This window comes from Opisthorchis viverrini (genome assembly GCF_000715545.1).
Source record: "Opisthorchis viverrini unplaced genomic scaffold opera_v5_549, whole genome shotgun sequence".
NCBI lineage: Eukaryota > Metazoa > Platyhelminthes > Trematoda > Opisthorchiida > Opisthorchiidae > Opisthorchis > Opisthorchis viverrini.
Genome location: NW_008752216.1, coordinates 65637 through 79742, shown reverse-complemented (window position 1 = coordinate 79742; position 14106 = coordinate 65637). Strand labels below are relative to the sequence as shown.

Below are 14106 nucleotides of genomic sequence, written 5' to 3'. Positions count from 1 at the left end.
AACCAAGTGAGGATGAATGGTATGGGGTCTGATTTCGAATGTGTTAATCAAGGAGAAGTACCGATGTTTATTGGTCGCGTACTGACTGTGGTTGTTATACAGCAGGTGGAAACGATGGCAGAGATACAAGGATGAAATTGACCATAATAGATAGGAGAGCAAGCATACATACAATAAGCTTCCTCCTCTCAAAAGAACGCTCCTACACAAACAGGGAGGAAGACGGTTCAAGCTTGTATTTATCACAGAAACGCCACCCTGTTCGATCGCAAACTTTTAACTTTAAAAGATGTGGTTTGGTACACGGCTACATTCAACTGGGACATCGGAGATCCTAGCAAACGAGCTTTTTTAAATTCCTCCACGATACAAAAATAACTCAGAGTTTCTAGACACATGGAACGGTTCTTTCTATTACCATGCAACTGTCCCTCAAAGTTAATGAACTCACAATCAAATAACGTTGGATAACGCGTTAGACTTTCTTCATCGTGGGGAGGGGACCTTGATTGATAGCAGCTGCCTGATCTTTGGTTTGCCCAAGGTATCTGAATCTCTCCTTATCTATGTTGGGTATGAGCGAATTCCACTTTATTTAAATTCCAGAATGAACACATATGAATATATATATATATATGTATATATATATATATATATATATACGAATATGTTCATATGTATACATATATAAATCGGCTCAGTTTATTGAAAATATACCTTGTACTAACAGTACGGTCACCTCATAATGGGAGAGCAAAAGAAATATGCTCAGGCAGTGGAAGTGATGGCATGATAAGTTAGCTCGTAACCACTCAGTTTACGTATTCGAAAAAAGGAATAACTGGGCAGCTACGCATTGAAGAGCAGTGCTTTAATGCAAGAACTTTACTAGGTGGTTTCAGTTTCCGAGCTGACTGTAGCCGATGTAATAATCCGTGCACAGCGGAAGGTACAAATTAGGAGACTGCGTTCACTTTTGGCCTCCTCAGATTCCCGTGATAAGCACATCTGTTACTAAACCTTTGGGACTTGATGACCAGCCTGTTTTTCGCCCCATAAGTGAAATCATCCTATGTCTAAAGGCTATATCCTGCGTGCCTGAAATTAACAGTAGGACACATCTCACGAATCCCTGTGGAGATTCAAACAAGGGGCCCCCATGTAGTGGTTGAAAACGAAACCGTTCCTCCACCAATAGCTGTTGTAACTCGCCATAGTTAACTCGCATTCAGATAGAATGCTGTGACACCTATCTTTTTTAGGCATCTAACAGTGAAATACACTGCTTCATATCCATTCCTAAGCAGAACGACGCGCAACTTAATCGGTCCGATGTAAAACAGTATTTTGGTAACTGAGGTTGTTCAGTTGGTGATGGAGTTGTTCCTGAGCTTGGTAATTTCGTCGCGAACAAACCGTTACCAACAAAGGTGACACCATTAGTGCTTTGTTGCTAAAGAGACGATCAAAACAGCGTTATTCACTGAATAAGCTGCAGTGAATGCAATAAACCTTACACAAACAAACTGAAATGAAAAGATCAAAGTAAACGGGTGGCCGTAAGAAGACCGAGCGGGGTTTCTTTGGTTTCCACATGTGGGTCATGAAAACTGCACTTTCAGTTTTGTAGGTATGCATATTTTGGCGTGTGAATGTGCAGTAGACAAGAGAATTTAGAAGAATACGGCAGTTCTCAGTGAATTCAATCAACTGACGTGTTGGACTGGATCTGACTAACAGAGGGAAGGGTGAACTTAATCCAAAAAAGCAAACATAACCGAGCATCCGATGCTCCAAACACAGGAACAAACAGAATGTGGTACGAATTCGAGAGATCAACCTCAAGGAAATTGACCAAGAAAAGACCGATTAGACAATTCAGCTGAAAGAGCTGATTATCCGTGCTGCCTGTTACCGACAAACAACCGTTTACCAACGTTCCATATCACAATAATTAATTTTATCGTTTGTTATTGGGGTGCAGAAGACACAAACAGTTATCGAAGTTGATTAACTTAGTCCATTGACCCACTGGGTTACTTGGTTTGTTCGTCAACTGGAATTACACTGTTTGTCATGGCATACTTCCTTAAGTTATGACTTAGTCTCCTTTCATGATATTTAAATGTGTCCCAATCAGTGTTTACTAACATAAATTGAGTGGCGGTGGCACTCGTCGTGTGACCAGTCAACACCGCTTGTTTCTTTCAGTTCGATTCTGTTTGTCGAACTGTTTGTGATTAGCTTTTTTCTACAGAAGCCACATCAAGCGTTTTTAACTAGTGAGTAATGAAGATCGTGTTTTATCACCTAATTTCTTTACTCTTCCTTGATACAATGAAGGTTTTATGTGGATTTGTCGAAGAACTCCTCAAAATCGAAGTTGAATCAGTTCGCGCTTTCCAGCGAACAATACATATCTCGCAAACCCCACAACAGATATTTAAAAAAGTTGTACAGTGTGTTTCAAGCGTCTGTAGCGCCACTTGACTGGGAAGTCCTGAGCGGCGGGTCAGTTGAACGTCACAAAGGGGACAGTTACCGGGTCATCGTTCGATGAACACGTACACCTGTTCAGACGTGAAAATTCAGATGTCCACCTTGGGCTGGGCTCACCTCGCATGTCAGTTGTTCGGAGTTCAAACCAGGACACGGCCATTGGAAACGCGCTGCTGATGAGCCCTAATAAAAGCGAAACCCGAGCCAGTGCTTCCCCGCTTTGGTATGGACTCACCGGAATAGTTACGCCAGGGCATCGAGACGACTGTTCAGACGAGAGTGATGTGAACATGAGCATAGAACAAACCTCAATTGTTCACGTTCGTGGCGTCAATACATGCACTCGTCCGTCGCCAACCGGCACAGTCCAGGATGAACGTCCGCGGGTAAAAAAACGACGAGCGGAATGTTGGCTCAGTAGTGGATGTTGCGGTGGCCACTTCCGACGAGTCTCGCCTTTCTCATTGGCGGTGCGATCACACGAAACGAGAAAGCAAGTCAGTCAGGCTCAGCAAACGGGCAAGAACAAGCTTGGGTAAGCAGGTCAGTTGTACACATTTCCGCACATGCAGATTTTGGACGGAACGGCCTATGAGGCAAGGTAGGTGGAAGGTGCAAAGACTAAAGCGGGTGGAAGCGAGTGGAGATCAAAAGTGCATAGGTGAAGTTAGCAAATGAATGATCGGACTGCCATGAGGTCAAGTTTCATTCAGTACTCTTCATGGAAAATCCCACCGTTTTCAGTACCGCAGTGCAAGCAGATCTACCGATTTCTGCACTTGTAGGGTGACCGGATGTCGAAAGATATTTAAAGTAAATCGACAACTCTTAGGGGAGGGTATAGAGCTGCACAACTACAAGTTATTCAGGATACTACAAACGAAGCTATGTAAAGCCATGAGAACAATTATTCAGAACTACCAGACGCATATGTAGACTACCAGTTCCCGTGCGGCTTCAATAAGAATAAATTTATTGCTATCAGAACGCTTGTTGCCAAGTCTCTTCTGCAAGCTCATCAACAAATTAGTCCCAGGCCTCAATTCCAAAGAACACGGAGCAAAGCGAACACAGAACTTTTTTGGCCAAACCTTATTAGCTGGTTATGTGTTCATAAAAGTCTTCGAAGCACTTCCAAACCACAAGTTATTTGGAGGACCGCATGATAGCCATTTATCCCTGAATAGCAGATGAGCAGGCGTATGATTGCCGGTTCCACTCGAGTGGGCTAATTCATGGGTCTTGACTATCCGTTCACAGAGGGCTAGGGTTGGTCATGTTTAGTATGCTCAAGTGAAATGATCTTGGACAGGATACTGTGTTGAACTGATTTATCACTTGGCAGAATTTTTCCTCGTTCTAGTGTAACCATATCTTTTCGAAAAGCATCAGCGAGATTTCCAACAGATCCCGTCAAACTGTGCATGGTTAAGATCACTTGTTCTGTTTTGCCATACCAGTTTACTTAGGTATTACAAAATGATACATATGATGGGCAGTAAGCATTGTGTATTTTGCGGAAGCAGGTTAGTGTCGCACATTCATAAAAGCAGTGATAATCCGACAAATTCGTTCCATACGAATTGTTTGAACTTACACCCAAATAAGCTCAGATACATATGACAATTAGCTGTATATAAATATCCTTTCAGTAGGAAACACTCACCGGAGTAGTATTTTGCTCACCCTTGTAGGTTTTTTCTCGGGAAAAATGTATTTTCAATTAGGTAACGATTAACTCCTGTACGCTTCTAAGTAAAATCATGAGGGGTCGTTGTGGCTAACATGCAATAAGAACGGAGCAACCTAGTTCCGATAGATGCCCGATGTTAAGGCTGGATGAAGTGAAACACACTGAACTACTAACAAGGTCCTGAGTACTTAAAAGCAGTTCTTGAAGCCGCACGACCTGAACAAAAGCACCACTTTCCTACACACTTAATGGTTCATATGGCTGCGATCGCACAAACAATGATAATGGTGTGTCATTGTAAGATCACACAAAATGGTCAACCGATCAGTTTGCTAATGTTATATCAAACCGAGGCAATTCACTCGTTAAACTGACAAATATCTCAGACATTCTGAATTCTGTTGTACACTGCACTTGTTTCCTTTTTTCAGAAACCATAGTTTACCACTGCATATTACAATGAGCGCTTACTTATGGATTACAGTTTGAAACCAATACCGTTTCATTCAAATATGTGTGCCAATAGGACAGTCGCTGGACAGCTGGCTCAAATGCGTAGTTAGACATGAAAACAATATGTGCGTAATTTCCTGCATATCCAGACTATACGCTGTTAGCCTCTACCCCCGTTTTTTCTGCGTTGGTCACTCTGCAGCGAAGCATCACGCACACTGTTTGCGGCTTGAACCTGTGAAACCAGCTTTGTCGCATATTGATTCAACATTTCACACGCGTTACAGGTTAATTTATTCGATCACCATCTGTCTGGCTTTATTGCGTCCTTTGCTGTGGGATTGTAGGCGTGTGATTTCAACCAATGTTCGTTAGGTGAAATCGATTAGAAATTTTTCATATAACAGCGCCAACCAGATTTCGACAATAAGCAAAAGTTGCAACCCATGTGGATTTCGTTCTGAAAGTAAAGGCAGTCTATGCGAGAAAGCCCGAAAGCACCGTCCCGTTGTTTTATCTTTGTTGGGAATCATCTCACGAAACTCAAAAGGTTTCCAACCCGCGACCTTTCAGTCGGTGTTTGAACACTCAACCGTTCGACCAAGGGTGGCTGATCAGCAGTATGTTTAGCGCTCAGATGGACGGGGTATAGGGCTACCCATCCTCAAGTGATGAAAACCACATCACTGAATTCTCGAGTGACGGCTTTTCACGTGAAAATCTCACACATCCTGTGAATTGTTTCTTTGTTTGGGTTACTTATACATTTATTGTAGGGTCAAAAGATTCAGGAACTCCTCACAACACCGGTGATTCGATTTAACAAGAGACTCAGCTGGATCACAGCTCGATTTCTCCTCTATGTTATGGCTAGTTTGTCTTGCCGGAAGGACAACTTAAGTGAAGTTTGTCAGGATGAACGCGATCACAGTGCTCAGATCAATTTGCTTGCCACAGGAAATTCATCCATAGCCTTTCAGAACTCTCCGTGTTGGACTTTGCAATTCCATTTAAATTACCGTAGTTGAATGAACTAGTCTGGTAGTCGTGGGTTCTAACCCCCCTCCCCCCAGAGTTTCGTGATGATTTCCAGTAAGGACTAAATCGCTTTAAAGTGCTCCTCAGCTTCTCAGCATAGACTGACCTCAAGTACAGGACGAAATTTTCATTGAAATTTCCTACAGTCGCTCAACGTACCAGTAAACGTTGCTGTACTAGACTAACCAATCAAGCCTGTTTTCAATCTCACCATAGCTCACGTGCTGTTGGTGTAGAAATAATTGCACGGGATTTCTAAGTAAATACATCGGACAGGCAAAGTTAGGGACCTAGTTAATGATAGTATCAACGCCATATGCAGAAGAACAGTAATGTATAGAACCCGCGAGGGTTATTTGTCGGATATTTCATTCCTGAGAACTCTATCCCTTATAGTACCTGTAACGGTCAAACAGTATCTTCGAGTTACCTCCGGGAAGACAGAACAAAGCCGGGGCTGGGTTTCTTACGGTACTATTAATTTAAAACCTAAATTCACCAGTTATACTTACCAACCTCGACAGTAAATACTCGTCCAAAACAAATGGCTTACTTGGACTACAAAAGTACGAAACAAACGAACAGACAGGCTCCCAGGTGAGACAGTCACACGTGCATAGGGTCGGCCACAAGTAGCTGGATGACCTCAAGGCCAAATGAGTGAAGCGGTAAGGACAAACAAACGCCAGTTCATATACACGCGCTAAACACAAAAGTGGAGTGAGGGTTACAAATAGGGACAGAATAAACGTGGGGAATTTCAAATGTCAACGTAATGGAATATACAGTGACTGTGCTTTTCTACCTCTCAGCCTCTACGAATAAACCATTTTTACTTAAAAAATCAGTGTTTAGAAACCCACTTCATGGTCTACTCAGAAAGTGGAACATTTCAAACCCTACTGTTCTACAGCTACGATGTCAGCTATTTCAGTGTCACTTCAGCTCAGAGCACGTTAAGTGAACTGCTTGGCTGTGTAGTGCTGCGATTTGCGAGCTAATAATATGGCTGCGGGTAGATGTTGCAGTGATTGTGTTTGATCAAAGCTGGTTGTATATGGTTCAGTTAGTAAGGGAAACCGAAATATTCTTTGGTGTATTCATACAGCGATCTTCGGTACGCTTCCTTTGGAAATCAATTCTGCCAAAGCTGGAGCAGTTATTTTACGAAAAGTGTAAAACCGCTAGCAAACTTTTCAGTCGTTGTTGGTTGTTCAGCCAGCGCCCAAAAAACTCAGAAATCATTTCAAAAGACGTGTTAATGACAGTTCTCTGGACATATTCCCTTGGACATATTATTTGACGCTGATTCACAAAATACACCACAACCTTTATCGAGCAAATAAGTGCGACCACCACTCGATCGTAGTCCCTTCTCCCAAGCGTCAACCGAGCACCATCATAAAGTGGGTGTCAGTTCAAGCATATTTATCACTGTTTAGCTTGTGAACTGGTTGGTTGCGTGAATTTCCTCTGGGTGCGAAATGACGTAAATTCATACATGCACGCCTGACACAACCCGTAGATAGATACAGGCGTCCTTGACAGTGTCTACCCTCGGACTGGGTCAGACAAGGCGAATGGGCTATCGATTTTATCACTAATGAAAACCTAATTACGTACACACTCGAGCGGTGCCGGTAGGCTCCCCGGAAATCAGGTTCGATAACCATCTCATTTTTCTGCATCATGATTCAGTAGTTACTTTGAATAAGAGTGCTAGTATTCGAAACATGAAAGTTTGTGAATAAACTTTCGAAAACTGCTTAATTATACTGGTACCACTAACTGCTGTAACTTCGTGCTAATCCAATATTCAAAAACCTTCCGATTAATGTATAAATATGGAAAAAAATTGTTTTCCACTGTCCAGACGAGGTTACTTAGGTCACTTATCACCAGATCCAACGTATGCCCTTCATCAAGATTTAATGAAAATGCATTTTCGACACGACTATTTCAAACAGCGGTCACTAGATAAATACGAGTTAGCATGATGGGTATCTAGCCAACACACTACACGACGGCTTCCATCCTACCGTAGANACTTCAATCCGGGAATCTGCACCCTGAAACAACCAGGCCACTTTGACCAACTATGCTGTATTCAACAAGACTTTACTGATCAGGTCGACAGTAAATGAACCAGTAATGAAACTGACCCAGGGTTTGGAACCTGTACTCTTTGGCAGAAAGGGGAAATAAACTGACCAAAACAAATGCTCATTCTTCCGTTAGCCACTAATTAAGGCTAGATGCTTGTACCAGTCTGTGTGAAGACAGTCTGTGTAAAATGGTGTAAAATGTAAAACAAAACATTCTGTCTAGCATAGATTGAAAAAGAAACAGTTTCAAAATGCTCAATCGCTAAAAACCTCTTGGCCATTCATGGGCAACTCTAAAACAGGCTGCTCCTGATATTGCTACTACACTTCAAAGAACCAGCATCTGTCCTCACAAGTTTTTAACACCTCCACTACTAGTATGAATTCAGATAAGAATATGACCATCGTATGATTCGTCGTTGTATGAGCAACGTGGGCATATGCGGTAGACACGTCTAATGACACTGCTACCAATACATTGCTTCATGCGATTTTAATATGGTGAAAGCGTATAAGGTGGAGTACATGAAGAAAAACGTTGGCGGTAAGGTTTTGCGTTGGCTCAATCGAAAATACCTCAGTCGTTAATGAACAACTATCTTTGTTCTCGAGAAATACACTCAGTTGCAGATCAATTTGGTTTTCACTAGAGACTCAACTGAATCTCTCGTTTATGATATTCTACAAATGAGAGTGCTGCACACAGACCGCCTCATGTTTCAGTAGGCACGATATTCGAGAGATCGCAATGTATTTTCATGAAGGAAACTACTCACAAGGTTGCTGAAAACTCTTTGACAGCCCACGACTGGTTTCGCCCTTCTTGGGGCTCATCAGGTAGGCGCAGTCCCCGAGTTTCCGTCAACCTTATTTTCTACTTGAACCCAAATTGGACTGTTTTCGAGAAATACACTCGTCTGAAAATCCATTTGGTTTTCACCAGAGACTCAACTGAATCTCTCGTGGCTGTCGAAGAGCTCTCAACAATCTTGTGAGTAGTTTCCTTTATGAAAACTTCTTCATTGGAACCAGAGTCATAGGCGTAGTTGTACTTATTCGGCAAGGAATGAGTCAGACATCCGAACTGCTACAGCGGTTCATTTTCGATCATGACAGCATAGAAAGTATAGTACAGGCTAAAACTGCAAGTAACCCATAATGGTAGTAATAGAAATAATTTCAACCAAGGTTGACTGAATGCATAGTGTTCTTCGTTAACATTGTAGTCTATGGGTTTTAACCGTCTGGTACCGCTGGGTTCACTTATGCAAGTTCGCGGAAATAGAGGAATTTATTCCTTTGAAATATTCCGTAAGAATAGCTCAAGGTTAGCCACACAAGATAATTTCTAAAACAGATTTGAACGTGTAAATTTCTCGGCAACAATAGTGACTTTTTAAAGCTGGAATAGCGCGCAGTCATCATTAAATTCCTTGGGGATGTCGCGGCTTGTTTGCTTGCTCATCCAGTCGAATTCTACATCCAGCTTGGGAATATCTGGATCCCTACGATCTGTTCAGTTCTAATTTGTTCATATTTCTTCTAACCATTGCATATTGTGCTCAACCGAGCTCCTAGGTGGAATTCCGGAGCATGTTAGCTGGTTGTATTATCGATTTGAATGTTTGGGTTTTGTAAACGACTTACGCGTGCGTGTAGGCAGGTGCAGTCAAAGCAGATACAATCAGCGGTTCCAGCAATTGATTCACTGTCAAGTCAAACACACGTCTATCGGATCTGTCTGTCTACCAGGCTTGTGTCGATAAGACGAAAAATAACATCTATTTACCCTGTTGAGTGATGGCTAGTAGGTATTCGGTGTAATGACATTAAATAGTAAAGTTGTTAAGTTGTCGGGATTTTATTTCAAAACAGTGTTAAGTTCACACGCCTTGGCCCAACAGATAATGATAACTTTCAGTGCGTCGATGTACATCAGCTGTTATAGTGTCACAAATTTCCAATAATGCATGCCTGTCATCAATGGCCAAACCATGGCGTTATTATGTACACAAGAAACCATAGATCGATTGCGGTTTTCAGACTGATTTTTATTTTTGATTTTGGTGTAGCGAAACCCGTCAAAAGCCTTGCAAAATATTCTGAACAGGATGCAAAAAAACTCATTTGCCATTAATGAGGTTGGTGAAAAAGGCAATCGCATCACACCACAAAAGATCCCGGACGACTCACCAGTTTTGATGGAGAGAAAAGATTTCTTTGCGCATGATCCAAAAAGGGTGCTCAAACTTTAGATCTAGGGTTCTTAAAAGTAGCTGGAATCAACTAACACAGTGAATGGACTAATACCTATTATTTTGTGTTTACAGAACATACATATTCACTTACGATAGATGGATTTGAAGGCGAGATAGCAAGTACATTGCTCTGTTACAAAAATAATCATTACACTGACCTAAAAAAACCAGAGCCGGATGTATAATAAGCTAATTCGACCCTTAAACGTATCTTCCGTAGCCTACTTGATATTATACGATATCTGGTTCAAAGTGCACGTTATTATTTATGAACACGCGAATGTTCCCAGAGACTGTCTCCCATGGGTGATGCGCTTGTTGTCATCTGGTTTTATCCTGATGAAGTAACATTACATTCGGTGATGATAGGGAATAATACCCTAGATCGCTGATCCAGTGTATCTTACTAGCATTAAATAAAAAAATTTCGCACTTCCAGTTCTTCAACTGGGTAACGTAATGTTTCCGTCAGGTGTTTATGGGACAGACGGCTTATTTCTCCCCAGGTAGCCATTTTGCCGGAAGAGCTTAGAAAGCAACGGAACCGTTGTCATGCAAACGACCGAAGAATAAGTAGCCACAGCTCTTTCCGTCCCATCCTGTGAATTACACCATTCTACCCGCGCTCACAGCCTCCAGCCTAGTCCATCAAACACATGCTTATCAGTCGAAAGGATAACCTCAGAATTTTGAAAGGAATATTCAGTAACTATTGCCGCTGCAGCAGGCGATCGAACAAGGGTTGCATTGGCTTCCACGAATTCCTCGGCGATTCCCATCGAAAATGTGCCACTGAGACCCGTGGAATAGTTGATAGCAGGAGCGAAACTTTATTTATTTATTTATCCGATTAAAATAGCCGTGTTCATGGGTAGTTTTGAATGAAAACATTTGTGCTCCAATGGATGTCTTTCAGATGTGATGCGGTTACAGCCGACACCCTGCTACTAAACAGTGAGGAAATATTCGTGGAGATTTGGACTCTTAGAACATTTAAATGAAGGGGAAATCAGTATTTACTACAGGACCCGCTCTCGTTTGCGAAACCTGTACATAAGCCGCATTTTGAAGCACAAGCCTTCAGTATTTTGTATTCATGGACTGACAGATAGTGCCCTAACTGCTAATGCACTAAATATGGTACAGCGACGTCTTTAGCTTTGAACGTAACACATAGTTACATTCCAGCATAATCTGTCAGCTACTGCTTGACCAAATAGACAGGCACATGTTCATTAAGGCATGAGTCAAAATGGAGTAACACATTTTATGCTACATGCACACAAATAAGGCACCCCTGCTCCATATTTTCGGTCCCCAGACAATTACGGTGTCAATCCAACAGAACGGCAATTCCTTTCGACGTGACGTCCAATCAACTTCAAATGGGAGGGTACTGATTGTGCGTACCCATCAGGTGGGTTGGTATGCCAGTGAACAGATTGTGAGAACACTTGCGTGAGAATTATAGGTCTTCTCAATCATGGCTCGGAAACTGACTCGACATTAATAAAGGCTCAAAACATACCCTCATAGGATCATGCGGTTGTGTAGCATAACTTCGGATTTTGCTTGTTTTCTGTTGTTGCCCAATTTAGCTCACCACATACATGCAACTGACTGGTGAACAGGCAAGCTGTGGGTCACCATGAGAACTGCCCGTTTGACCCGGAGGCGTTAGGTAACATGGGAATGCACTAAGTGATAAAACGGGATAAGAAATCAAGTGGTGAACACCTAGGTCAGTCCCGCCACGGAGGAATGCATGAACACAAGTTGGAAAGGTGTTAAGATTTGGAGACAGTCTTGGCACCAGAAAGAGGTAATTAAACATTCCATGAGTTGGATCTTGAATAGAAAATTCTCAAATTGATACATCAGTTACCACGGCTGATGATATTCTGAATCCCGCATACCACACTTAGGGTATGAAAACCGTAAGTTAAATATACCATGTATTCGAGTATTATTCGGCTGTCAGAACCATTCACCTACCATACGAAATTACCTTTTGTTTATTTAAACGTAAGGAATTATCGTTCGGCTGGGTAATAAAAGAGGGAACCCCAGGACTATTACCCATCAGACTGTGTGATAGGTACTCAGATTGTCAACTGAGACTGAACATGGATAAGAGAAAATGCCGTCCTCTGTCTGTGTACTCAGTAGCGAACAGTGCGGTAGTGACATTCATAATCGCTGATCGCGTTATTCGCTGACTAAGTAGTGCATGCAGCATGTTGAGATGACTTTACGAAATCTCACTCAAGTTGATTTTCATTGTGAGTTCTTACCAGGAAGCCAAACTGTTGGACCTGATGCTAAAAAATATATGAGTGCCGTCTATAAATGCCAGTGAACAAACTCCTCCTTACCTATCATGTGATAGGTACTCAGATTGTCAACTGAGACTGAACATGGATAAGAGAAAATGCCGTCCTCTGTCTGTGTACTCAGTAGCGAACAGTGCGGTAGTGACATTCATAATCGCTGATCGCGTTATTCGCTGACTAAGTAGTGCATGCAGCATGTTGAGATGACTTTACGAAATCTCACTCAAGTTGATTTTCATTGTGAGTTCTTACCAGGAAGCCAAACTGTTGGACCTGATGCTAAAAAATATATGAGTGCCGTCTATAAATGCCAGTGAACAAACTCCTCCTTGTTTTTCCTCAGAGCATCGAGCCCTATGTATCCTCATCGTCCATAAGGTTAGCAACAAACTGTGTACGGGTTGCACATCGGCTTTACCTGTCACAGTTCCATTTGTTGTTAATTATAACCATGTGGGTTCAGAAGCGAAAGATTCTAGGTACGTATGACGGGTGATCTAACTGATCAAACTTAAGCTGACTGCGGTTGCAACAATGTTATGGCAGGGTAGGCAAAAACTGCCTACCTCCTTTAATTCTGCACACAACTCGCTTTTTTACTGGGGCATCCATCATCAGGCTCGCAACAGTGGTATAATCGAGGATGGATTATACACTGGTTAAATCATAAATTTTGCAAGGTAAGTTAATTGCAGTTAATTGCTCCAATAGCATGCAGCTTTCTGAATCTGAGCGGTTATCTTTTACTCACAGGGAAAAAACATCTAATTTAATCCAATCCAATATGGCTATCCGGTTGGGTTTTCTTACTGCGGTTTACTCCCTGTTAAATGCGTTGCAGGAATCTATATCAGTCTGTTAATTGACATATCTCTGGTCAGCTTCGGCAACGTCCACCTTGTTGACAGCCCTGTAACCTCGAAATGCCTCAGGTATCGTCCTGCAAGTAGGTCACGCAAGCTAATGTTGATGAGCGGCTACAACTACGAACAATGGAAAAGACTGAACCCGAAAGATAGCTGTGGGTTACTGCAGATGACTCTTTCTCCCCACATCTAATCAACTCGCAAGTATCTCCAAAAATCCTTCAACTGCCTCGGTAAACTCATGCTCTAGTGGGTAACAAGTCCCTTGACGAGCAACTTAGAACAGCCAAACCTTTCGGAAACCAGTTACGTGATCTGTACTGTAAAATTCCAAACACACGTCCTGACAGTTAAAAGTTGGCTTGATGTAGGTTAGGAGTCACATTAATAACTTCCAAAATTTCTTTGGTGCACCAAGAGTACGCTGCTTAAGAATGAACACGTTCACCAGCCCAGACATGATAATTCAATAGCATCCAACATGTGATTATGCAGTAATATTTACACGCTCTCTTCAAAGGTCAGATGCCGGTAGTTCAGATCTCAGTACGGACGGCAATATCCTTACCCGATTAGCTCTAATAAGAGCAGAACAACTAGTCTGTACTTCTTTACTAGAAGAAGAAGTAGAGGTTGCATTCAAAATGTATTCACGTGAACAAATACGTGAAAACTTTCATGGGAAATGTGGAATGGTCTGCAATCACGCCCAGGCAGACAAATACTTCGCATCATTTGTCTGCCTTGGTACAAACCTTCAGCCGAATGCATTTTGTTCTTTTTTTATTTTTTACCACCACGTAGCAAACATATAACTGTAGGTTTTACGTGGACGCTGAAAGTGAAAAACACATATCTAAT

General features: G+C 42.0%; 2 protein-coding genes across 2 annotated transcripts in view; one reads left to right on the top strand and one right to left on the bottom strand.

The window, feature by feature from the left end:
• T265_15501 (hypothetical protein) overlaps positions 1-14106 on the bottom strand; it is a gene marked incomplete at both ends in the record, with an annotated part of 124016 nt that overhangs the window by 57386 nt on the left and 52524 nt on the right. The gene's annotated exons all lie outside the window — the stretch shown is intronic.
• On the top strand, positions 11323-12857 carry T265_15502 (hypothetical protein; the record flags this gene model as incomplete). The annotated part of the gene is made up of 2 exons (XM_009178429.1): positions 11323-11463; positions 12723-12857. Coding segments are annotated over 2 exons (276 nt in total), but the record flags the coding sequence as incomplete, so codon positions are not given.